At 39.0% G+C, this 27,208-nt stretch overlaps 2 protein-coding genes and 1 long non-coding RNA gene across 4 annotated transcripts in view; all 3 read right to left on the bottom strand.

The window, feature by feature from the left end:
- bcar1 (BCAR1 scaffold protein, Cas family member) overlaps positions 1-10,484 on the bottom strand; it is a 43,340-nt gene extending 32,856 nt beyond the window's left edge. The window contains exons 1-2 of one of the 2 annotated variants that reach the window (XM_055031962.1): positions 10,053-10,484; positions 2,452-2,499 (exon numbers count right to left, since the gene is read on the bottom strand). In XM_055031962.1, coding sequence (XP_054887937.1) covers positions 2,452-2,499; positions 10,053-10,064 — 60 coding nt within the window. In that variant the 5' untranslated portion in view covers positions 10,065-10,484. The remainder of the gene's footprint in view (positions 1-2,451; positions 2,500-10,052) is intronic. The other variant, XM_055031975.1, reaches the window with a different exon arrangement.
- A 1,099-nt stretch (positions 10,485-11,583) lies between these two features.
- Positions 11,584-20,416, bottom strand: cfdp1 (craniofacial development protein 1). Its single transcript, XM_055042391.1, has 7 exons — positions 20,130-20,416; positions 19,348-19,468; positions 18,479-18,650; positions 18,215-18,324; positions 16,547-16,672; positions 13,510-13,668; positions 11,584-13,343 (listed from the first exon to the last, which is right to left on the bottom strand). Exons 1-7 carry the CDS (start codon positions 20,194-20,196, stop codon positions 13,253-13,255), a joined length of 846 nt encoding a protein of 281 aa, XP_054898366.1. The 5' UTR covers positions 20,197-20,416; the 3' UTR covers positions 11,584-13,252.
- Positions 20,417-23,221: 2,805 nt separating this feature from the next.
- Positions 23,222-27,125, bottom strand: LOC129364204 (uncharacterized). The gene is made up of 3 exons (XR_008606441.1): positions 24,532-27,125; positions 24,273-24,430; positions 23,222-23,806 (listed from the first exon to the last, which is right to left on the bottom strand). It is a non-coding gene; the product is annotated as an uncharacterized LOC129364204 (long non-coding RNA).
- Positions 27,126-27,208: the final 83 nt, after the last annotated feature.

Genomic DNA, 27,208 nt, shown 5'->3' with positions numbered 1-27,208 from the left:
GCGTCTGGGATCATTTCACTGCAGCTTGCATGCCTAAGTTTTAACCAGAGCATGTCCTTTATCATGGGACTCAGTTCACTGCACAGAGGGAACCATTCAGACGTGGTTGGGTCATTATGATGAAACATGTCACTGTACAGTACCAAAGGCCTGCTGTGAAAAGCTAATTAACTGTGATCATTAAATTCTACATTTTCCCAGCTTTTATGAAGCTGACAGGAGCCAGAAATTTTGGTTGTGGTTTAAACCAAGTTTCATTGGTTAACAACTGAGGGTCAAGATTGAGCCAGTGTCCTTAGCATAGCCTGAAAAATATTATAAATTATATATATATTATTTTTTTGTAAAATTGGCATTAAATGAATATAATAAATAGGAATACTTAGTAAATTTTGCATTATTGTTTTAGCACTGATTTCACTGAAGATGGACCACATGAAGCAAGTGCAACTCACCCCCAGTATGCAGGTGATGAGCAAAGTAGACATTAAATTTTTTGAAAAGCATAGACAAACAGAATTACACAAATCAAGTGTTTTAGTCTTTTGAGTATTTCTTAGTTATGGACCAGTCAATCAGCAAGTGGTCAAAACCGGAACAGTTTTCCTTTAATGTGTTTTAATCACTGATACTGACAATAAAAAACTGACAAATCTGGAGCATTAAAAGCTCAGAAATAAAGTCTATTTTATTCTGTAACATCATTTTGAAGAAGCTTAGCTAACTGCAATCTGTTTTCACTGCTATTCCTGCTCTAGAGCCAAAAAATGGGAGTAAAATAAATTGTCCTTTTACTTCTGCATCAGAACCATCACTAAAGCTACATCTTCACACCAGAACTCGCCTTTAACTCACCCTCAAAGTGGATTTACTCTCAACTCTGTATCAGTTGCATTAAATAATTATTGCTCATAATATTATTGATGGGGCCAGCTCTTTGTTTCCACAAAGAGGTCTCAGTCATGAGTAAGTATCCATCACCTCCCCATCAGGCTCTGATCAGTGTGCAGCTGTGCAGCTCGCCTCAGCTTCTAACAATGAATTCAGGATGTGGAGAACAAAGCAAATCTGTAAGGTCAATATTAGTTTTCTAAACACATCTCATTTACTTACAAAGGACATAAAGCATCACAACTTGACATCAGAATACGCACAATACAGAAATTCAACTTTTATCAGTCAGGAAGGATTCTGGGAGCTGCAACAAATAGTTCTGTTTAGAATACAGTGTATGGAGGAAGCAATGTTTTCACTTCTGCATGTTTAACAGCCTTCACAGCATCCCGAGCAATAAATATCACACTGAAGCTGTGTAGTGACATTTCAAACACAACAACGTGTCAGTCTTAAAAGTGTTAATTTCCTCTGAAGTGCCAGTCCATGCAGCTGGCTGTGAGGGAGAAGCACACGTCACACAGCTCTCACTCAGTTCTTCCTGGAGGGCATTTTTGAAAGTTTTGTTGTTTTAAGTCCAGACCTGTTGCCCTGGATCAAAATGCCTTCCTGCATGGCGTCTGCATGTTCTCTCTGTTCTCTGTGGCTTTTCTCCTGCTCTCAGGTTTAAATCTGTTGAGCTGGTTGTCAGGGTGTCTGTCCTGTGTTGCCCTATGATGGAGAGGTAACATGTGCAGGATGCACCCACCCAGAATATTGCTGTCATAAAACAAATAATTTGACCATAAAAAAAATACTGGATTATAAAACTCCCCAGTTATCCTTTTTATTTAACAATTCGCCATTTAGTTTTACAGCTTTAAAACTATTTCCTTTCTGATAACCTCGTATTTTCCTCATACCACTCATTAAAGTGGTGCCTAATGTTCGGTTTATCACTTGATCAATATCCCCCCACATAAAATGGTACAAAGTTAAAATATTAATTATGGTCTATTTTTACTATATTTTGAGAAAATGTGACTCTGAACACATAATGACCAGACCACTCATCTTTTTTTTATTACAGAAAAAGCAGATTATTAGTTATTGTTGGAACTGTGTGTCCACTGGTGGCTCTTTATGTTTGAAATATCACTGAGGAGTCTCTAAAGGTTTGTTTCCATTTTCTCACTATTTTAAAGCTAAACAGTCACTTTTGTTTGACTGGTTTTATTCTTCTCTAAAATGATTGCAGATTATAATTATTGAGTTTGTCAAATAATCCATTAAGGACTGACTGGGAAGGACTAAAACATATGAAACTGAACCGATTTTAATGAGCAAATGATTGGCGGTAATAACTTTGAAGTTCATGAATATATAACATGAATTAAGTAGTGTCTTCAAAATAAAACCCTCTCTGGGACTATGGCTGAGATTTTCTCAGACTTCATGTTCTGTACTGCTCATCTTTCTAAGGATCGGTTCCCTCCGGCTCCCCCAGCCCAAGATAAGACAGGACAGTTCAAGGCAAATGACAGGGGTTCAATTGTCACGCCATGCTTGAAGACCTACCTCCACCTGCGGTGCCCCCTGCAGGCAGTTAAACATTCTGCAGAGCACCTGGAGAAAAGGGACGTCCACAGAACACACAATACATCTGTGAGTTCAGGAAATGTGAAATAAAGTGTTTAGGAAATAAAATGTTTCAACATTTTATAATATTTGCTTGTGAATATCGGTTTGCGAAGAAAGTCAAGAAAAATTCCAAGATTAGTCAAAGACCATTTTAAACTTAAAATGTCTGTACTCTACCCAACTCACTCGACAATAATGTGTTTAAGTTTAATGGTTTATATTTTACATTGAGAGTAATACACAATTGCGTCCAAAACAGGTCATTTGTAGAAACTGAATATTGGTTTTCTTTTGTAAACTGTGAATCCACCACTGACTAGTGGATCAAACAAACAACCAGGACCAACAACCAACTGTGTGCTGTATTATCTGAGCATTAAGTAAATTCCTTTTCTTCAGAACCTGAATTAATAAATAATATTTAGGATAAAAGATGAACTGAAACAGAAATCTGTTTGATGTATGTATTCCAGACCAACAATAAAACTGAAAAAAAAAAATAATTAAATCATTTAAATGCTGACCTTTTGAACTCAGCTGCTCTCCTTGCACATCCCCACATGTTCTGTTTTGTTCCTGGTTCTAACATCCCACTCATTATGTCTCATTCTACCCAGCATTACAAACATCAATAAATAAACACATCCAGCTGAATCTGCGAAGAAGAACACATCATTCCCTCAGTAGCCTTCAGAGGCTCTGCAGCCTTTTTATAGGCCACCACAAGTAGAGTAGGCTAATTAGCATTCAGTCCCAATATAGGGCAGCACAACATTTCAAATTTTACATCATGTTGAAGAAATGCCAGAAATCTGTTTTGGGAAAAAAACAGAAACAAAGACATAAAAATCATTTTTAAAAAGCTGTCTCACATTTCCTCGGCTGATTCTTGGCTTCACATCAAGTCTCAATATTTACCTAAACCGAAATGTTGAACAGAGGAAAAGATCTCAGCACAAAACCCAGCTAAGAGGTTCATCTTGGTGAACAGGAGAACTTTATTCCATGTGTGGAGTCAACACAAAGCCAAGCTTCTCTGTAAACATGTTTGCAATATTTTGCTGTCATATTTTTGAATTGGAAGTGAATTAATTTGACTGATTCTGATTTATAGTTACCTTAATAGAATGAAGGTTTGCACTTTTGTATGTTCTCTCCTGCCTGTGTGTGTATATGTGAGCTTCATTATGATTCTATTGGTGAAAAGGAGGCTTTCAAATCTCAAAGAGTTGGAGCTCATCAAACATAATTCATAAAAATTAAAACATGAAAAAAATCAAGTCTACCAATATAGGGTTGAAATGTTGAAAATGAGTTTTCTGCTGATTATCAAGAGAATAAATCATTTTTGACATGTTAGCAGCTTTAGTGTTAACAAAGCCTAAAAATGAAGAAAGGAAAAGACACACACACCCACACACGCACACACGCACGCACGCACGCACGCACGTACACACACACACACACACACACACCACAAAATAACAAGTAAACACCAAATGTTTCCAGTTGGGCTTGGTGAGCTAGTTGGATTAGAAGTTTGCTACCCTGTCAACAGTGAATCATGCTTTCATTACAAAGTATATAACTGTCTGTAGGAATCTGTTTGCTGCCACATTCATTCTTTAAAAAGTAAAACGTTTGAAATCACCCCTGGAAACACAGACCTATGAAAATGTCACGACATCTGAACAAACGTTAATAAGATTAAGACTCTTATTGTACATATGACATCGTCACGTAGCTGACACAGACCTGTCCTCCACTGCTGTCACTGCAGTACAACAGGAACACTTTATAAAGCACAAAAGAACATGCTGGAACAAACAAATGGGGACAAAAGACTGATGTTCTAAAAGTTTGAAAAACTGCAATTTCTTTGTTATGTAAGGCTGTTGGGTAGGGGGATGGGGGCACTGGCCTGGTTTTCAGCCACACTGCTCCACTGAGGACAAGAATGTATTTCAGAGAAGTACAGAGACAAGCATGCACATTCTGTACTGCACCAGTGGTGCGCAAGTATATGACACTTACACACACACATGCATGCACACGCATAGTGCAGTCTGGCTCATATCCCAAACTTCCATCTCTGTCTGGCCAAAGGAATGCTGCGTTTCCTGTGAGTGCTGGGATCAGCGCTCACTGGCTGCTTCCCATGGCTCTCCAAACAGATTCCAGCACTTTGATAAGGAAGTAATCTTCTCCATGATTATATGTAGCAGCTACTGAAACCACTGCACTAGCAATCAAATCCATATTTCAAGTTACTTTGTGTCAATCTATGTCCTTCTCACTACACTCTGCCTAGCTGTGAACTTTTTCTTTTAGAATTTTCAAGTAATGTTTAATGTGCCAAACCCGCCGGCTAAATGAACTCGACCAGAATCTTTCGGTCTCAGCAGGACCCTGAAGAAATATGAGCCTGTTTCCTATTTGACAATAAAAGGTTGTTTCAGCTGTGAAAATATCTCATGAGAGATTCAGTTTTAGTTAAAAATAGAACGGCTGTGACAAAAATAGCAGAGGGGCAGATCGTTTTATCCGTCTGAACATTTAATATGGAAACTACAAAGTAAACGTGAAGAAAAGAACGGAAATGAAATGAGAGGAACAAAACTGCAGCTTGGAAAATAATTTAAATGGAATCTCGAGATTTCCAGAACGACATGGATACAGTGATTCAGCTCCGGAAAAATGCTAGCAGAAACAAAAATATCACAAAGTTGTGATTTTAATAAAGTCAATACTTCATGCTGATGTTACATCAGGCATTTCACAGAAGTCTCTGTCGATTTCCCTCCTGGGGGAGCTGCTGCTGCAGGGACAACATGTCAGCTGTGGGAATGTGCCAGAGGAGCATCCATGTCAGCTTCAGCAGTCAGAGGACGTCATGATATGCACTATCAACTAGTTCAGGTTCATTCATGACATTTCATATTCATTTATAACTGGGGTTACACTGGAACATCTGTATTGAATTTGAAGCTGTCTATAAGACTGGACTGACATGACTGCATGTCAGAGCCCTTTCCTTTAAGTGCTTGAGAAGACTTTTGATTGAGTCAGCATTTTAAAAATGACCTGAACTAAATTGAATAAGTCATAACATTACTAGCATATTAATTGCACCGTCGCCTGCAATTTGTAACCTCACCTTATTATTATTTCTGTTATTTCATCAACAGAAAACAAAATGAGGGACATTTTTGTTAAAGGGATCCATTTAGACAACATTTGTAATGTTCCCACTTCTAAAGCATTATGAGGTTTGCGCTGTGGATTCTGTTTAAGCACATTACCTGACAACATTTTCCAACATGTCAGTGAAAGAGCTCAGTGTGATCTGTACAGTTAAAGATCAGGCAGATGAGCCAACAATGGTTAGAGAGGTGTCAGAAGTAACAGAACCATTCAGCAGTTTGTCTCCTGCTCACTGGCAGCATATGTGGAAACAAGCAATGATCAATTTAATCTATTCATATTAATGATTAGGTTATGAGTCTTCAGTTCCTAGCATCACATTTTAAGGCCTAAAAGTTAAATTTGGACAAAGAGAAGTGAAGGTCTGCATAATTTATAACCATTGCTAAATCAGTGTGGGCATACATGCTAAAGTAAAGCAGTGTTGGAAAATCAGGTTTGTTGGTGTTATTGACAGTTGTCATAAATACTCAGTTTGAAAGATAGAAACATTCTGGAGCAACAAATGCTAAAGGTCAGAGAGCTGCAAGCAAGAATATCACAGTCCAATGTGTTAATGTGCTACAGGATGCTACTGAAGCTTTAGCAACAATAAGAGAGGATGTTGATGGAAAACAGACAACGCCTAAAACTGGCCATGCTGCTTCTTCCCTGTCTGCCCTGCTGGTCCCTCTTCCCTGTTTTTGTATCTATTGCTGTTTCTCTGCAGTGTGTTAACCATCCACTCAGACTGACGTGGCCCCATCATGTCAGGGGCAAGAGGTCAAGAACACATCACTGACAAGAAGGTGATTCAAGGACAAATCAGGCAGCGTGAAAACACTCACAAAACAGCCTTGAAACTGATACTTGTGGAAGTGAGGTTTAGTTAGTAAAGCTTTGCTGCGTCCACACACATCTGCGATCAATCCCTTCTTTCATTTTATGATTTATTTTCCTATGCAGGAAAACGGTTCTGTGCTCCATCACCAAGTTTTACAGATCTTCAGTAAATTACTAATAGTACATTTTTCACACTGAAATACCAAAATAGGTCTGATACAAATTCCAAATATAGTAGTTAAACTAAAAACTGCAATATAGCTAAAAAAAAGAAAAAAATGCATTGAATAATTTCATTTTAAACATGAATCCTTGTCCTGAATATTGTGTTGATTCACATGGCAGCTAACACTCTGACAAACACATGAGCTGCTTTTACTGGAACATTCAATATTGATGGAAAACTTAACTGCCTCATTGCACATAATGACTGCACAGGTTTACAGTCATGGTTAGTCAATGATACTTTATTGCATGTGGGCCAAGTTAGAAGGCTCCCCAGAGTGGGAGGGTTAACCATCTTATGTTCTTACATCAACACTGCTGCCATATATACACATCTATGCATCAACTTTGGAATATGGAGCAATCCATTTCCTCACACAACCCACTTCTTTAATCGAGAGAAGTTCCCTATAAAATTAACATAATCTTAATGTAAATAAAAAAGGAAAAATGTAAAAGAGAAAACCCAAACCAACCAAAGAACAGAGGATGCACTCCATACATGCTTTACAGGAAAGTGATGCTGACAAGCAGAACTGATCTGCTTTCTGATTAAATCATCAGACTAGAAACATGGATGATAGCAGCTGTACTGTTGGGGCATTCCTGTAAGGGATGGAAGGATTAACTAACTTCTAGCAGTTTCTCCGTCTGAACTGGTTGTAGAGAAAACCTACTTCTATAATCCAGAAACAGGACTGAAAATGTATAGCAGCAGAGATCAGACAGTTTCTGGACAAAATCCGTATGCAGCAGCTTCAAATTATTTTTTCTGGTATAATCTAGAAACTCAGTTGGTAGCACTGTTGCCTTGCAGCAAGAAGGTCCTGGGTTCGAATCCCAGCCTGGGGTCATTCTGAAATGTTTGTTCTGTCTGGGTACTCTGGTTTCCTCCCACAGTCTAAGAGCATTAAGTGTTTTTGACTAATCAGGTCAAAAGATGTCTCCTTAGATGTTAGTGCATGATTATTTGTCCTGTCTGTCCCTGTGATGGACTGGTGACCTGTCCAGGTTGACCCCACCTCTCAGCCATTGGCCACTGGAGAAAGGGACAGGCTCTCCAAGCAACCCCATTAGGGACAAGATAATGGCTGGATGGTCTAATGTACAGATTTCACACTTTTAGATCTAAAAGCCAGCAGGAACAGGAAGTGCTTAGAAAGAGGGGACAATTCAATTGCACAGTAAGGCTTTGCATTTAAAGGCGGAGATGAAATAAACCATGATGTGCAATTCTTATCTACAAAATAATCCAGAGCAAACCTGGAATATGAACACAGATTCAGTGATACAGAAAATGACTGAGATGTGTGGAATATAGTTTCAATAAACTGAACTTAGAGAAAATTTGTTCAGTAAAAATAGGTTCACATTTCTTTATAAATGATCATTTATTTAGTTATTTTGCTTTACTTTTAATATTTTAATGTTTTTTAAATTTATTTCAAGATAATGTGAAATGGCGCTAAATTTATTGTGTGTGTGTAAAAATCTAATATTCAACATTTATATAGATACTTTGTTATTTTAACAGACTTACAAATTCATTCTTCTTCAAGAAAAACAGTGTTTTTCCAAACTCAGCCATTTAAATAATCATGATTTCAACATAGAGGAAAATAATCCTGATAAAACATGTCTGCAACTCAACAGCCCTGATATGTATCTGACTTTTGCTGCTAACTCGTCATGACTTGTGTGTTTGTGTTGGAATCCAGAAACTGACTCACTCTTTTTTTCACCTAATTTAACTGTATTTAATTCAGGATTGTAGGATTGTTGCTGTGTTGTTACACGTCACAGACGTGGATCCAGGTGTGAATACGCAACAGAACATTATCCACTCCATTTTCAAATGTCTGCTTAGTGACTGCTGACCACGATGCAGGTCAGCCCCAGTCCCACTCTGATACTTCATAACAATTCATTCAATTGGTGAAAGGCTAACAACGGAGAGCTCAGTAGGGTCAAATGTCATCAGCATTAGCAATACGTTGGTATTGTGATTATATACCACTGAACTCACACTCCAACTTATTTTGTGAAATTGATTTTAAATTGAGGGAAGTTTCTATATATTTAATATGCAACTTAACAAAATTATCCATAAATGGGCCTGACTCCGACAACTACATGGCAAATTTATTGATTTTTAAAATCCTTGGTGTTAAAATGCGGCAACCAGCTCAGGCTTAAAGATAATTCAAAACTCCAGCAAATAAAGGATATTAATAAACCTAGAGATGTATTTAAATAAGCATCTGATTGAAACACGAAGGCACTTTACAGGTTTCTAGAAGCTCATCAGAGCTCATGACATTTTTCAGGCTGAAATGGTCGAACTCTGATTCTGGGACGTTCTCAGATTGTTTAATCAAACTGAGGTATTAAGGATTTCAGATCCCAACCTCTCCATAAAAAAAGTCCTGGCGGCTTTAGGAAAGCAGTGCATTTCCACTGCATGCAGCAGATTGTTACACCAATTATTATCAAGAACTAGAATAACAGAACTCAGATCACTCCTCATGTGTTAAATAGAAACGCTTTTCCATGTAAAGACACTTTGACATGCAGACAAGTGGGCATCTCACCTACTCCCACACACACACACAACACACACACACACACACACCCACACACACACACACACACACACACACACACACACACACACACACACACACACACACACACACACACACACACACACATGAAAGCCACAATTCCAGCCTCCAGGCTGTATTTGTGAAGCAGATCCTGAGGAATGTGATAAGGAGGAACACAACAAGCTGGAGCAGCGTCTGATTCCAGCAGATCTGAGTCGGTCTCCAGAGAAACAGAACCCACTGGAAGCTCAGCTGCTGCTGATTGTGTTGACAGGACAGGGCAGGTCAGCCGGAAATAGCCAGTCCAGTTTCCAGCACAGAGCCTCAGTAAAATGGCCTGACTGCTCCTTTAATATCCAGCAGGCTGTGCAGCAGCAGCAGCAGCAGCAGCAGTTAGCTGCTCAGGCTGACTGTTAGCCTGGCACAGGGCTGCAGGGCAAAATGCCTCTGCATTACAACACTAGTGCGTTATAACATATTCGTAATTTTTTTGCTGTTATTCAGTAAAGAAGCAGCCCAGTATGAGTCCTACTGAGTGGCCGCTGCAGGGAGGTGCAGCAGGGTGTGTGATGAAGCTGTCAGCTGCTCAGCCTCAAGCCTCTCTGCCTTTGTGGACTCAGTGAGAGGCAGTGGAGGTGGAAGGCTGGCGTGCATGTCGAGCCTCCGGGCTCAGATACTTACAGGAACAGACATCTTGCGCTGCTGTCACTCTTCTCTTTAAAACGCCCGCTGTGTTGGTTCCTCCGCCGCTACTTTTATCTGACAAAAGGAGGCAGACAGCCTGCGGTTCAGTCCTCCGAGTGGCCCATCGTGAAGTGTCCGGAAGACAGGCTCCCCTGCAGCAGGAACACGTCAAGATGCGCTGGGGTTGGGAGTGAGCGCTGGAAATGTGCGCAGCCACGGCTTGGATATGCGGCAGCGCCGACGCAGAGCCGGCGCTCTCTCTCCTCTGTCCGGTCTCCCTGCACCGCCCTGCCGTTTGTCCCGGAGTGCTTCAGCTCGCCATGCAGCCGTTTAGGGGGGGAAATGGAATATGACGCAGCCGGGTTTGCTGAGGTTAGATGCGCAGTGTTCTGTTTGCGGATGAGAGCGCGCTGCGCTGCGTGCTGCTGTCCGCTCCTCCACAGAGACGATCCGGTCCAGCCTTAAAGGGGCCGAGCAATCTACGGCAGATACGGACAACACAGGACCTGACACCGCTAATAATAATCATACATCATTAGCGGTGTCAAACGTTTTGGTAGTTATTTTTTTGAACTCTATTTGGTAAAGTTTAACATTTGTTGGATTCTTAAACCGTCACGTTTACTGTACGCAGGGCCGTGCAGAGACCTTTGAAGGGGCGGGGGCTCAAAGTTAAAAAAGGGCACATTGAACAAGACCTTAAAACACCGCACAACAACAAAGCAACAACCCATATAAATCAAGAATTTGATTGGATCCTACTATATCATTGCATTGTCCCCATCATGCAGGGACAATGCTAAGCAGGGATATATTTTCCCCAACAGGAATAATGTTGCTGTTTCTGCTGCTGACAGTCCTGGAGGGCTGAGTTGATCTCAGACTGTAGCTGTTAAACAGACCAGAGGAGAAAAGGTCAAAGGTTATGAAGTTATGAAATAAACAAATTTGCTGCCATTAATTAAACCCTTATAAAACAACTTGGCTGCAGACTGATTTATAGATAAAAAAGCTCAAAGGGGTTAACTCTATGTAATTTTTTTCTGTCATCTACCTGGAATCCACCTGAATTAATCCCAGGCTTTTAGCAGCCTGATGAAGTTAAAGTCAGAAGCAGCCGAAGCATTTCTGTGTTTATGGGCGAGGAAGGTTTCTTCCTGCTATTGCAAGGACAATAATGAAAAATATAAATAGAAACTGTTTTTTTAACGTCAATATCAGACCTACGTTTTTATTCACAAACCAGTGTATGAAAACTATTCTTCCCCATAATTTGAGGTGAAGAACAGTTTGAAGATTGAGTTGTTTTTCTGTCAGCGTAAACATGAACGTTTTGAGAAATGTCCTCAGTGATGCGTCCAGGACGGACGTACCTGTTGCTGAACAGCACAAGTAGAACATGCAGCCACAGCAGAAACTACTGGATGTGTGTTCAACATAAATTAGTTTAGATCATGAATGTGTGAAAATATAAAATATGTGGCAAAATCCATAATTACATAGCAGGAACTGATTCCACAGCAGCAACTTCATCAGGAAACTTTACTGTAGTTTAATAAGCTTGTCTAAGAAATTCAGCTCCTCAACATACAACCAAAGCGCTGCAAAATAATACATCAAATTAGTACAAATAACCTGATAGAGGGATATGTTCCAACCAAACATTACTAACGTTTTGTCCATTCTTTAAATACCAAGAACTTGACGTGTTACTTAGTGAAATATACTTAAAAACAGGTAAGAGAAAGTTAAAAACTTCATCTTGAAAACCTCATCCTTATCATTTACTAGGGTATCTCAAAGAAACTATAATATTGCATAAAAATTAAATATTTCTCACCAGTTATCTCAGAAAGGGAAACTCATATTACATAGAATCACAGAGAGATATTTTCCAGGCCAAGATTTTGTTGTAATTTTGATTGGGACAGACAAGCAGGGACCAAACTGTAGACAAGGCCGGGCTGGATGACAGGATGGCGGGCAAACAGGTCAGTCGAAGGGAAAATTATCCAATGTGATTTTCTGGATGTTATTTGGATTCTGAAAACACAACGCTAAAAATACACTGGTTGTGTAACAAACTCTTTAAAACAAAAACTCTTTAAACATTTAATGTTACACAGATGTCTAACATTAAATTCAAATTATGTAAAAAAAAATAAAAACAGTTAAATAACCAAAAATAAATGTTAGACAATTTGGCAATTTTTTTATTACTATTTTAAACAATGGCAAAAATAAAACAAAACAATATAGCTGCTTAAAAAGCCCTTTTCACAGTCTTCTGGAAGCCCGGGTGGATGCCTTAGTGAGTTTTCCCATCCAGTGAGGAAGAACAGAGACGGAGCGCTGCTGCTCTGAGCTCCCAGGCAGACAGAACCTCCTCTGCTGGAGGCAGTGAGTGTTCAGAGGGGGACCCCCCTGGAGGAGGGGCTGGTGACCCTGCTGTCACATCCACACAGCTAATCCTCCAGTCAGTTCAGAAAAAGAAATCGGCAGTTTTGTTCAAAATAAAATTGAATTCCTTTTAAAAGTAACAGATTAACAGAATATTTACAGATTCAATGTCAAACACCACACAGACCACAAGCAGTAGCGAAGGTACAATCCTCCATAATCACATCCTAAACTTTGACTTCTGATTCTTGTGGAACATCCAGCTGCTGTTTTATATTTCCAAGTTATTAATGTGGCCTGATGAAGTTACACAAGCTAAGTTAGTGTGTAACTTATGTTTGGTGACATACAAACATAAGTTAGAAAAAGGTAAAGTTTTATTTCTGCTCTGTGATTCTTAAACAAACAGGACAGCCAGCTGTGTGCACCTGTACAGCTCAGCTGTGAAACAGAGATGTCAGTTGATCCAAAAGTGGAAATGATTGGAATGCGAGGCAGTCGCATGTCAGACTGAATCAATATTCACTCCAGAGATAATTAATTTGAAACTTGATGTGAGCTGCAGTAAAAGCAGCAAACACAAACTGGTTCTCACAAGGATGAACCCCCAGAGGCATCAACACCCGTCCATTACCTGACCTCAACCTATTTATACAGCCAGCCTGAAATAGGCTCAGCCACAGAGCCAGTCACATCTCCTATTACAGGATGAACATCAACTCTGTTGGGGGGGAAACAAGTTACAGGAGTCCAAACCCCGCTCTGCTCCGCATGCCGGTCTGTTGTTCATCAGTGTCTCATCGTTTCATGTTGCTCAGCCGGACTGCTTTTTCCAGCTCAAACTGCCGGTGGTCGACGCGCTCCAGGAAGTTTTTTCGCTCCACAAAACTAAACACACAAAAAGAGAAAATTAGCCCACATCCTAACACACAGAGAGGCTCAACAACTTCTCTGAATCAAATACAAAATAAGGACAGTTCAGGCAGATGTCAGCAGAGCCTCAGAGACATGGGGACATTCAGTGTCTCAACACTAAGACACTCTGCTCTCTTACCCTTCTCTGCCTCTGTTATGGATAGCCAGCTCCTCTGTGATGCCCTCTTCTGATTTAAAAGCATCCCAGTCCATCTTTGACTTTTCCAGTGTGCTCATTTTTTGCTTCTTTCCTCCAATCCGATTAAGGATGCTGGACATGCCTGCTGGACGCTTAGCACTGCAGAAACAAAGGAGGTGAGAGCAGAGATGACTGACACTGTACACACACAGGAGAGCCGAATAGCCCTAATAGTTGAGTTTGTTTGTGGAGCTCACAGTGAGCTGACCTCACCTGACGATGATGACCTAACCTTGAATCGAAATGTCAGTCTACTTTTCACCTAAATCTGAACACAATTTAAGTTTTTACTTCTACATCTTAGAGTGTGTGTTACATCTGTGGTCAACACAGAGCTCTCAGCTGAAGTCATGCTGAGATGAAAGCTTCTGCTGTGAGAACCTGCAGATCAAAGTTAGTTCCAGTCAATCACTTTGTGAAGGAATAATAACCCATCAGAGGAGATGAGCCTTGTAATTTCATGCTTCATGACAAAGTCCTGCTTGGTTAATTACTGACAACCATTTCACAACAGTTATTTTGGCATTTTAAAATGACATCCAACCATGAGAGCTGTGCAGAAATAAACTCAGATTGTAATTTGCTGATGCTTGGTTTGCCACTGCACTAAACATAAATCTAACCCAATTACTCTCTCTTTCTTAAATCATGGTCTTCTATCTTCTTCTAATCATTTTTCAAAACCTCAGTGTTAAAAGCTGCAATGCCATCAACTGTGAACTGTTCTGCACTCCTGTTTAATGTGGATGCATCAATAGGTTTGATACTTTTCCAAAGCTGCAGCAGGAAAATAGAAATATGGAGGAAGTTTTGCAGTTTAGTTTCAAAAGAACAGATTAAATCTTCATCAAAAAGGATCCAGTTTAATGTTGACAATACTAAACGTGCTGCTGTTAATTTACAGAGCTTCACTTCTAGATTAACAAAAAGTCTCACTGCAGAACTTCTGACCTCATGACCTCTTCCCTTCTCTTCCTTTGCTAAGAGGTCTAGTTAGCTAGTTAGCTTATGTTATTCTTTAGTTTTTTATTCTGTTTTATTCCTAAGTTCGTTATAAACATGACTTTTGTTTTGTGAAATAAATGCTTTTGTTAGTATACTGTAAAGATTTCATGGACCTGATGAGCTATAATATGGCCTCCTTCAGTATAACACCATATAAATTGAGGTGGGTCAACTCCATCACAGTTTTTAACTGACAGCATGACTCTTTCAATGATAGTGTTGACAAATCTCTCTTAAATGTGCAGTTAATTCATTTTAATGTATTTTACATAAATGGCATTACTTCACATGTATCAAGTCTTTCTTTTTACTCACTAGTTTGTCACCACTGTCAGTTCTGTATCAATTCTGTCAGATGGACTTAATGTTGTTTTTTGTTTTAAAATAATATTTCTTTTGTTTTTGAGAAGCATTTGTCTATAAAACTGAATAAAAATATCTCTAATAGGGTCATTAAAAAATAATTCCATGTTTGTTTTTGTCAGATGGTGATGACAAAGTTCTAGGTCAAGTCCATTAATTATTTTTTTTTTTCTTAAATCTTACAACTGGGAGCCTGCACCTTAGCATCTTTACATTTCCATAACATTGCTTGTTTTTTTCTCCTAAGCTTGAAGAATAATTAAAAAATTTGGGGGAAAAATTTAAACTCATTTTGTCCCTCTTCTCAAGAAAAACTCAACTACCTGTAGTGTTAATATTCTCTACATATATCTATATCATCTCCCTTGGATTGTGTGAAAGAAGGCTAAACTCTAGTCCCTCCGGAGCGCTCTTCTCTTTTACCACTATCACCCCACCCATCCTTGCCCAACACACACATACACACCCATGCACACACAGATAGGAAATGGGCTGTGGACACCGTGGTTCCCTTCTGCTACAGAACTATTTCCCATTTCCTCTCTGCTGCCAGAGCTTTCTTCTCTGGAAAAAGGATGTGCACCCCCCTTCCCTTTAACACTGGAAATTAAACAAATTACAAATATGAAAAGCCTCTCAGGAAAAATAGGCAAGAACGTTCATTTAACTTTCATGCCTTTAAGCATATACAGTGTGAAAACATAGGGAAAAAGTTGGCATGTTTATGCGTCAAAATTTCATCAAAATTTATTGTGCAAACTATATGCTAACAGCATGTCTGTATCACGTAAAATATGCCTTTTTGCTAAGGTGTAACAACATCGGTTTATGTGCTGTCACTGCACTTACTCATGAGCTAATAGTGGTACTTCCATTAGGATATATGGTTTTCTTTTTGCAACTAAAGATCTATTCTTGTATGCAATGTGTCCACTAGAGGGCACACTGAGTGTTAAAACTTTACAAACTCAATGTAGAAAATGTTCTACTAAATTATTATCTTCAAACTGACAGAAAAATTTGCAATAATTAAGAGTTAGACCATTTTGTAGTTCTCTCACAAAATGTCATTCATGCTTCAAATTTCAGAAAGTGAAACTCATCAATTCATCACACATAGTGAAATAGTTTAAGTCTTTATTCCTTGACATTTTGATGGAACCCTAAAATTCAGTGCCTCAAAAATTGGAATATTACATCAGATCAATGTTGGGATCATAAATTATTGATAAATTATTGCATGAATGCAGCGTGGCATAGAGGAGACCAGCCGTTGGTTCTGCTGAGGTGTCCTCAGGCTGCTTTCACAGCTGCCTTCAGGTCGTATACATGGTTGGTTCTGGTGTTTCTTCTTTCTCTTGACATGACCCAATACACTACTTCTTCACAATATTTGAATTTTTGCAGATTAATCTCTATACAGAGTAAGATACTTGCAGGCTTCTGAGTAAATCTTTATCTCTGCTTTTAAAACTTTTTTAAAAGCCTTGTGAAGACTTTTTTTTTGAGAGACAAACTGAGGCACGCCTAGTATTTTTTAACATGCAATTGATGATTATGTATAAAGATATTTTGGTGAGGCAGAACATATTGTAAGGTGTGTGTTTACCTGGGACCAGGAAGAGATGACTGTGTGTGAGATGAGCTTGTTTCTTCATCTTGCTCCTGCTGAGCACTTTGACTCTTCAGATAACTCTTAGCTTCCCTGGAGTCAGCTGATACCTCCTTATCCACTCTAAGACACACAAATACAAATGAATATTGATTCTGCTTCTGTGTTTGGTCAGTGGAGAGCAGATAAGAAAGCTAGACCTCACTGAATCACTGAGTCTTTTTTACATAACATTCAATCATGATCAATAGGCTTCTTCAGGATGCTGACTACTTACAGCTGCAGTATTTAACTTTTATAAAAAATATTTCATTTCCACAAATTTTGAAACCATCACTATGTGATGACAGTAGATACAATGACAGAAAACATAGCTGGTCATATATCCAGAAGATATAAGTAAACATATGTAAAATTAATAAAATGGATGACAAATTTCCTCCAGCAATTCTGAGCGGCAGGACTATCTTATAAATCCAGTAAAACATCACATGATGACAGAGCAGTGATATGTCTGGGTAGACCAGAAAAAGTACCACAGATTACATTTGCTGCATGTTCCACAAATTATGTGGGTTACAGAGGCCTGAGTGGGACGGATTAGAGCAATATTACTCAATAAAGACAAAACATAAACACCATGATTAAACTTTAATATTGTGCCATGTTATTCAACAAATAAAAATGAATTTCAATAGCCACCAGAGACAAGAGAACCATCACAGAGTCAGAGATATGGAAGATACTTGGGTTTTAATAACATCAGCTGAATGTTGCTCATGTTTGTATTACAGGTTCATCTGAACCAGAACCTTGAGGTTCTAATTCTGATGGACTCAAATAAACTCACTTATTTAATTTTGTCTTATAGAAATTTATTACTGGCCCAAGCATATTGACAAAGACTCTGAGATCAGCTGATTATTTCACTATAGATATAAATATAATTATATTCTGGCACTTTATTTTTTAAAGGAGAAACCTTTTGGATTTAGGTAATGCAGCCAAAACATGGAAACCAATAGAAAAAATTTTACTTTCCAAACACAAAAAAATGTAATGCACATCACACCAAGCTAATATGATGTAGTTTTAGTCTGACCAGATATGCTAATTGAAAACAAATCTGGCCGAGACTGAATCAGTCAGAGGCAGGGTAGTGGAAAAACACCTTTATATTGTTAGAGGAAATTTTACTGAGTTTCTTCACATTATGAAGATATATATTTTTTAAAATGATGCTTAGTCCTAAGGTTGTTTTTTGTTTGTTTGTTTTTCTGCCATTCATGCTATTTATTTATTTTCTTTTTTTTTTATCATTTCTGGGTTTTAGTTGTTTAATGTTAATCATGTGTCAAATTTATCACTATCATCTGTTTGTGTTATAAAATAATTCAATAAATATAACGTCATATTCAAATATTAGCAAAAACATATTTTTAATATGTACAGTATTGATATTTTACTGTATTTTTAAGTTTAGTCCAGACAGAACTTGTGTGTGTGCAGCTCCATCTGCTGTTCATTGTGAAAATGACAGATCTCACCCGTACATACGGCGAGAACTGACAGTTGAATAAATGATGATGTTAACAATAAATAATAAATTAATAAAACAAAGACCTGTTATTTGTCTCAGAACAGCAGCAGGAGTCACACACTTACCTCACTTCCTCTCCAGCAAAGTCGAACACTTTAGTGATGGTGACTTTAGCCGGTCCTGATGGTGTGGCTTCTGTACTTAATGAAGTCTCCTTTAATAGGGAACATTCAGCCTGTAAGTGAAAACACATTCATCAAACCAGGACAAAGACATTTAAAGAGTCATAAAGTGGTGATTTCAAATAGACAAACATAACATTCTGTAGTTCACGTGGTAACATCTTGACGTTTGTAAAAACTCTGATGTCTCCCCTGGAATATATTCACCTCCTTAGTGGAATCTGATTGGCAATTGGGTGCAGAGTCTTTGGGTCTTGATCCGACATCAGACAGGAAACTCGCCCAAAGATCATCCGACTTCTTCTTCCGTTTCTCCTCATCATCACTGTCTTCCTTTGGCAGCTGAGCCTCTTCCTGCTTTAGCTCCTCTTTCCTCTTCCTATTTCAAATGATTCAGAAAATCTTCACAGTTATCATTTATTTTACTGTGAAACAAGCTCACTCATTTTTAATTAGAACAGTCACTAAAGAAATAGGTTATTTTTCACTGTGGAAGATGTTACATAATAAATTAAGTTTATTTATATGGCAGCAGCTCACCCCACCAATAATTATAGATTAGAATGATAAAGTAAACACATTGAAAGAATATAAAGCCTTATTTGATTTATTTTTAAATACAAATAATTTAATTATAAACTGTTTTTTCTCATAATCAAAGGGATATTTAAAATTGGTTCCATTTTATTGTCATATTTTTAAAACGTAGAAGATATTTCTATAATCTGTGGTCTGGATTATTATTCCTGGTTTTTGATGACCAAACCATCTCTGCACCAGAAAATTCAGAGCCTGGAACATTCAGGCCATTGATGCTGATGTGACTCTGTGCTCCGTTGTTAGGAGCCCTGACTCTCTTTCAGCCTCGTCAGTCCCAAACTGGCTCCTTCCAGCCTCACTCATACTTCATTACCACACACAACACACAACTATTGTCTGCCATAATACCGAACCACACACACACAATTATGTGACAACCATAAAGTGACAGCGGCGTCACCTGTGCAGCTCAGTCTCTGACTGCGAAAGGAAGATGTTCTTTTGATTGACCCCTGACTTTTGTGTCTCAAACTCACTTCCTGCTGATGTCTTTTCTTTTCTTCTTCTTCTGGAGGTCAGGATGAGGCACAGAGTCGTCCTCATGGAGAGGGTCTTCCTTCTCACACTCATTAATGTCATCTTCACTGAGATTATCATCTGAAAGAAAGACCAGTGGCATACAACATTTTAAAAATATGTTACTATTTGTGCACCAAAAGCAAATATTTACATAGAGTGTATCAAAAGACACACTATTTTTTCCTCTTTATCTGACTGAACGTTTCCTGTTTTGGCCTATCAAGATGATCAAAATTATTTCTGCAATTAAAAAAAAAAATGTGAATAAAGAAATAATCATTTTAAGAGGGTTATTATAGAACTTTTTGGAATTCAACATTTTACATTCAACAAGATGAGTTTCCATGAACCTCGAGGATCTGTGAGCTGAAGGACGATTTAGACACAACCTGGAGCTCACTGGTCGACTGACAGACACTGAGGCAGACTAACATTTCAACACCCACTGTGTTTAGAGCCAAAGTGAATTAGTAATGAGCCCTTGTGTGTGTGTGTGTGTGTGTGTGTGTGTGTGTGTTGGTGTTTTCTATAATGGCTCATACCGTCCGAATTGTAGTTCGTTTCTTAAACCATAGGATACATAATATTTCCCACATAAGCCACATCTACGGTAAATTGTTCAAGATTTAAATCAAATCTCATTATTAATATCATAATACTACTATTAATATATTACATCCAGACTGATGTCATCATCCTCTTTTTCAGCAGCATTATTTAACGCAAGGCACAGCCTCACCTGATGGGACATAGTCGGCATCTTCATTTGACAAATATCCGTCTGAGTCGTAGTCAGAGTAACTCATGGCGCGGAGAGGGAGGAAAACTTCAGTGAGGTGAGGATAATAAGGGGCAGCTGTGCTTCCTAACAACCTATTTTGATGTTACACGGTTTAAGAGATGCAATGTGCGCTGCGTTCAGACGTTTCCTTAAAACCCGAACAAAGACAGGATCCTTAAACACTGGCACAAACAGAAGGGTTCGTTCTTACTCGTCAACAACCATTCGCTCCCGCACACCGAGGCTTCCGGTCCGATATCGCCCAGCTCCGTAAGGAAACGACATTCTCTTAAGGAAGGTTCCGGAGCAATATGACCTAGAAGTAATTGTTCCGTTACAGTTTTTATTTATTTTTTTGTTTTGTTTTTCCCCCTTTTTTCACAAAGAAAAAAAAATATGGATATTTTTGTAATTACAGAGCCCTTTCCGTATTACGATAGTGCTGTGCCGTTACTTCTACTAACTGTAACATGAGGCATGTTGTTTAGTTTGAACACAGCTGCCACCTAGTGACCGGAGGTTTGTTTATCAGTTAACATGAGGAAAGTCTTGCCTCCTGCGCCCCCTGGTAGGAGGAGCATCCCACTATTTGAGAAACCCTGGCTTAATGTGCTCCCTGAGTACAAGGGGGATGAGAGAAAAGCAAATACTTTGAAGGAGTAATACTTTTAAAAGATGTTGTGTTTATATGACTTGCTTTGACAGGCTTTAAAATATATAGTGTAGCTACCAGAAGGTAGAGAAAGCAGGTTTTCTGTCAGTGTATTACAAACCTGGTGAGGCACCAGGTTTACTTATGCTGCCATCAGGTTAGGCATTGGTTTGTTTATTTATTATATTTTTTCATATCCTCTAGTAACAGTGATATCAGCCTTGTTTTAAACTGATACATTTTTTATCTGGAGAATTGCACCAATATTTTTTTGTACAATGTTTTATTGTCACAATAATAATGTTCTGTTCTGATATCAAAGATGGGTTGACTCAGGGGTCTCAAACTCCAGTCCTGAGGGGCCGCTGTCCTGCAATTGTTGTTTTTTTATGTTTGTTTTTAAGAGTTCATAGTCTATGTTTAGTTATTGTTATTGTCTTCAAATAAACACATAATTACCTAGTGATATTTTAAAATTTCCTGTGCACTTTGGACATTTCTTAACCTAAAAACACAGTAGGCCACTGGAGTGAGTGACCCTACCACTACCCAGCCAGCACACCTAGGTGGGCCCCATATGGGATATAAGTGGGCAGGCAATATGGGTCCCAAAAGGGTTTGTCCACGGTTTCCATGGTGGCCCCACATGGGTTTGCCCAAGTAGATTTTAATGGGTGCTGACTGGGTTTTCAGTGGGTCCCACATGGTTAACTCACATGAGGCCCATCTGTGGCCCACTAGGGTGCTGTCAAGAATATTTACGTGGGTCCCAATTGGGTCCGAACTGGGCTAGAATATGGGTACCAAGTGGGTTTGTCCACGGTTTCCATGGTGGCCCCACATGGGTTTGCCCAAGTAAATTTTTATGGGTGCTAACTGGGTTTTCAGTGGGGCCCATGTGGTTAACTCACATGAGGCCCATCTGTGGCCCACTAGGGTGCTGTCAGGAATATTTACCTGGGTCCCAATTGGGTCTGAACTGGGCTAGAATATGGGTACCAAGTGGGTTTGTCCACGGTTTCCATGGTGGCCCCACATGGGTTTGCCCAGGTTGATTTCAATGGGTGCTGACTGGGCTTTCAGTGGGTCCCACATGGTTAACTCACATGAGGCCCATCTGTGGCCCACTAGGGTGCTGTCAGGAATATTTACCTGGGTCCCAATTGGGTCTGAACTGGGCTAGAATATGGGTACCAAGTGGGTTTGTCCACGGTTTCCATGGTGGCCCCACATGGGTTTGCCCAAGTAAATTTTTATGGGTGCTGACTGGGTTTTCAGTGGGGCCCATGTGGTTAACTTACATGAGGCTCATCTGTGGCCCACTAGGGTGCTGTCAGGAATATTTACCTGGGTCCCAATTGGGTCTGAACTGGGCTAGAATATGGGTACCAAGTGGGTTTGTCCACGGTTTCCATGGTGGCCCCACATGGGTTTGCCCAAGTAGATTTTAATGGGTGCTGACTGGGTTTTCAGTGGGGCCCATGTGGTTAACTCACATGAGGCCCATCTGTGGCCCACTAGGGTGCTGTCAAGAATATTTACATGGGTCCCAATTGGGTCTGAACTGGGCTAGAATATGGGTAACAAGTGGGTTTGTCCACGGTTTCCATGGTGGCCCCACATGGGTTTGCCCAAGTAGATTTTAATGGGTGCTGACTGGGTTTTCAGTGGGGCCCATGTGGTTAACTCACATGAGGCCCATCTGTGGCCCACTAGGGTGCTGTCAGGAATATTTACATGGGTCCCAATTGGGTCTGAACTGGGCTAGAATATGGGTAACAAGTGGGTTTGTCCACGGTTTCCATGGTGGCCCCACATGGGTTTGCCCAAGTAGATTTTAATGGGTGCTGACTGGGTTTTCAGTGGGGCCCATGTGGTTAACTCACATGAGGCTCATCTGTGGCCCACTAGGGTGCTGTCAAGAATATTTACATGGGTCCCTATTGGGTCTGAACTGGGCTAGAATATGGGTACCAAGTGGGTTTGTCCACGGTTTCCATGGTGGCCCCACATGGGTTTGCCCAAGTAGATTTTTATGGGTGCTGACTGGGTTTTCAGTGGGTCCCACATGGTTAACTCACATGAGGCCCATCTGTGGCCCACTAGGGTGCTGTCAAGAATATTTACGTGGGTCCCTATTGGGTCTGAACTGGGCTAGAATATGGGTACCAAGTGGGTTTGTCCACGGTTTCCATGGTGGCCCCACATGGGTTTGCCCAGGTTGATTTCAATGGGTGCTGACTGGGCTTTCAGTGGGACCCAGATGCCTTAATCCTGTAGGAACAATTCTCATCTAACCTGGATGTGAATTACATTCATAGATATGCAATCTTGATCAACAATCCAAAGTCTAGCTTAAAACGTGTTCAAATAAAAAATAAAAAAAAGAGATGAAAAATTTATTTTGCTCAAGGCTTTTATTTAGTAATTTAAAATATTGTCAGGAGTTATTTTTTACCTCACTACAGCAATTATTAGAACTTCATTAATACTCAGGGAATGGTGCCACAAAAAGAAATCTGCAATTATTCACGACATCTTTGAAAATAACAGAAGCTAGTTTACTATAACAAACTTATAAACAGATCTATAAATATATATCTATAGATGCACACAAATAAAGACACCTACATATTTTCCTACAGGTCTATAAATGTATACATCTAAATACTATCTATATAACTTTATACACGTATATTCACATTGATACACACAATGTGAATATACACACCTATATAGATCTTTCACAATACATTTTTGTTAAACATTTTTAAAAATAACCTACATGCCATATGCATGCTTAAATTTGAAATCTCTCATACTTTACTGAAACTGTCCATCTTGAAAGACCTCCCCAACCTGAGTTTGAACTGGCAGTCTCTCTAGTCTATTTCCACTTCCACTCGGGCTCCAGTAAACCACTTCGAGAGTCTTTGCTGTATGCTTGTGTGATTCTGTAGATGGATAATTTCTTTTAAGTCCCCTGAAATAACAAGCAAAGGTAGAAATTGTATTAGTGTTTCATTTTAGCACAATGTAACATTCATGAGATTTGCATCTCCCCCTTCATGGGGCAAAAATGCTTGCAGAGATATGCCATAATCAAAAGGACTCTTGAGTCATCATTATTATGTACAGAAACTATATTCTTACTGTAAATTTAAAATATATCCATCTATATAAATCAACTACTAGGTTCTATCGTGGTTTTGTGGTTATTTTAATATTGTTTGAAATGCAAACAATATTACCTTCAAATTTGTAAGTTCTTAACAACAGTGAAAGAATACTGTTCAAATAAAACCAAAAATTGAAGACTCAATTTTTAACCTAAAAACATTACTAAAAATAACAAACAAAAGCATAAAACAACCAAAATAAATTAACATATGTTTAAGAAAGAAAAGTGAAAAAAAAAAGTTACTCTGACAATAAAAACTGATATTTACCATACAAAACATCAAAGAGACGCAGGTCCAAGAGCTTGTTTCCCATGTTGGCCAAAAAGGTTGAACTGGACTTCCAGTTCATGGGACATGAGGAATCGCACAGCTGGTTGTATTGTGTCATCTAAGGATGCTCCTCCAATTTCTGTAGCCATGGCAACCTTAAGTACAATGACAATAACAGGACAACATTTTGTTTTTGTTCATCAGTTTGTCATTATATCACTCTTATGTGCTTAATTTCACTAACATATTAATCTACCTTTTTCAAATCATTATAAAGTGATCTTCACACGCTGATCCTCTTGAAGCCTGCAAAAATATATATTTTATTAGTGCAATATAACATTTAGACTTTTCAAAAAAATAAAAAAATTAAGGCAAAACAGCCTTTGTATAGATTAACTACTGAAGCCTTATATTGTAAACACTGAACAGTTTTGCAATTATCCTAATTTCTTTGTTAACGTGACAGGACTAAGACAGTAGTATTACTCTTAAGAGAAGTTTAGAAAATCACTATAAATGTAACTAATAAAGCCTAAAACATTGCACATATAAAAAAATTAGAGCTACAATTAAATATAAGTACATTTCACATAACTGCTAGCTAAATATTGCAAAAATATCAAAAAGAATTTCTTCATCTTTCAATATTTGTTTCAGGCTTGGCCACTGATTGACATGATGGGTTTCAATTTACGGACCCACATGCAGTAACCACACGTTGGATAGGGATGAGTGAGTGATTTATTTACAACAGGACAAAATAAAATCTATTTCCCGGACATCAGCGGAAGGGTGAGGACCACTCGACCAGGTTGGCCTGAAACGAGAACTTAGTTATGACGGGCTTAGAATGAGTGATCGGAGGGGAAACAGGAACAGGCTTACTTCGGTGCGGGTCTTTCGAGGCGTGGGTGTGAGATGCCAGGTTCCTGAGAGAGGGTGTGCAGCGGTTCCGAAGGTAAATGCGAGGTGGGAATGGAAGAGAGCTGGAAGCTCGAAGGATGGAGTGGAGGCAGTGGAATCGGCGGAGCGAGCAGGCAGGTATTCACTGGTGAGTTCTCGAATGAGGCGACAAAACCCCTAGGATCGAACAAACACAGAGACCAGGTGACTTCTAGTAGACACAGAAACGTTCTCAGAAAACTGTTCACAACAGGAGAGGCCAGAGTGACTACCGGTGTATGCAACCATCTAGCATACACCAGTAGAATCTTCAGTCAATCTAGCGTAGACTGAAGATTCTGCTGCTCCTCCACCTGTGCCAAGCTCCACGGGCTCCTCGCTGAAATAAGATGCGACACTCACATACACACACAGGAACCCTGACACTGATGACTACTCTAGACCAACACAATAGCGGCAGATTGAAATAAACTATGACATAACAAAACGCTTTAAAGTGTCACACAACAATTAAAAAAAGAATTTAAAAATATGAACTACAATGCCTTCATCCTATTTACAAAAAACCTTTTAGGCCCAATATACTGAAACCACATGGGCCCCATATAGTGTTCCCATTTCTGTCCCATGCCCGGTTAGCCCACGTTAATGCTGAATTGGGCCCATACATTTAACCCAATTGAGCCAACAATATGAGTCCCATTTCGGTTAACCTTTTGAGCCTCACGCAGTTGACCCAGATAAAACCCATGCCCTCTTATCATTACCTATATAGCCCAAAGCTAAACGATTCAATGCAGTTTTATTGAAAAAAACGACAATAATAATCTTGCATGGGTCCCAGCCAAACCAGCCTGAATCCATACATGAGACCCACCCATGCATGCTGATGTGACTGTGAGAAAGATTATTAAAAGCCCAAGTACATAGAATGAAAGCACAATAGTTACTCTTTTTAAATCATACAAATGGTTTTATTGTGTCCAGACACTTTGTAACAACCTCTGCTAGCAACATAGATTCTTCAGTGAACCGATTTCATTCTGCCTCGTTGGCGCTCAAATGAACCAATGGCAGCTCAACAAATAGAATGGCGGCGGTATTTGAAAATGGTTTGGCCCACAACGCTGCGTTTGAAATCGGTCTGCACTAAAATCTGCTTATTGTGTGTAGCTGTGTGTGTTAGCAATATCAGAAAAAGTATCACCCTAAAGAAAAGCAAAAATAACAATAACAATTAAGTCTCTTTTGGGATACTGTCGTCCGATTTGTTACGAGCAACAATTTTTTTAACAAGCGATTTAAAATCTCTCCCTAAAATTTGGTACTAGGTAAAACAGAAGAAATGTACTTACAGATTCTTTCGTAGATCAGCCAACAGGCAGACTCCGCGCCAACGGACTGATGAAGAGAACAAGCTTGATTTTGAAACCGCATATCCATCCGCGGGTCATTTTACGTTTTCCAAGAAACACAAGATTAATTTTTGAGAGTGCTACATCGGTTTAACAAATGTAAAACCGATGTAGCAAAAGTTCTCAATGTAAATAAATACATTTCGTTGTCCTCCTTATTCAAATATGTTTTGGAACTATTTTCTTCAGTGGATGTGTAAAGTGCCTACCGGTACTTCAATTCACCAACCTTTATTGGCAACGGTGCCTCAGAGCAAACAATGAACAAAAAGGTAATTGGAACCAAATGAATCATTAACAGAAATGTTACGTTTTTTTATTTTTTATTTTTATTTATACTGATGACTTGGAAAATGTTTGCAAATATATGAAAAAACAGATGCTCAAAATTTTACTCTTGTCTCTCACTTGCTAATGAGTTTTGTTTATTTTCTAAACATTTTGTGATATTTTTCACAATGGTCTGATCTGAACTATTTGTCCAAATAAAAATTTAAATCTTGCTGCGAACAGGCTGCAGTAAACTCTATGGATGTCTAAACATCCAATGATAAAAAATAATAATAAAAATAAAATAAAAAGTTATTATTATTAAAAATAAAACAAGGACTA

The sequence above is a fragment of the Poeciliopsis prolifica genome, unplaced genomic scaffold, assembly GCF_027474105.1.
Source record: "Poeciliopsis prolifica strain line A6 unplaced genomic scaffold, Auburn_PproV2 SCAFFOLD001, whole genome shotgun sequence".
NCBI lineage: Eukaryota > Metazoa > Chordata > Actinopteri > Cyprinodontiformes > Poeciliidae > Poeciliopsis > Poeciliopsis prolifica.
Note: the sequence above shows the minus strand (reverse complement) of the source record. Positions and strands in the feature narration are given on the sequence as shown.

Excerpts from the sequence above, each read along its gene's own strand:
- cfdp1 (XM_055042391.1), bottom strand. The coding sequence starts at position 20,196 with ATGAGTTACTCTGACTACGACTCAGACGGATATTTGTCAAATGAAGAT. Across the intron at positions 16,673-18,214 it reads TTTGCTGGAGAGGAAGTGAG|AGTGGATAAGGAGGTATCAG; the intron begins GTAAGTGTGTGA and ends TGTGTGTCTTAG. Across the intron at positions 13,344-13,509 it reads CATAACAGAGGCAGAGAAGG|TTTTGTGGAGCGAAAAAACT; the intron begins GTAAGAGAGCAG and ends TTGTGTGTTTAG.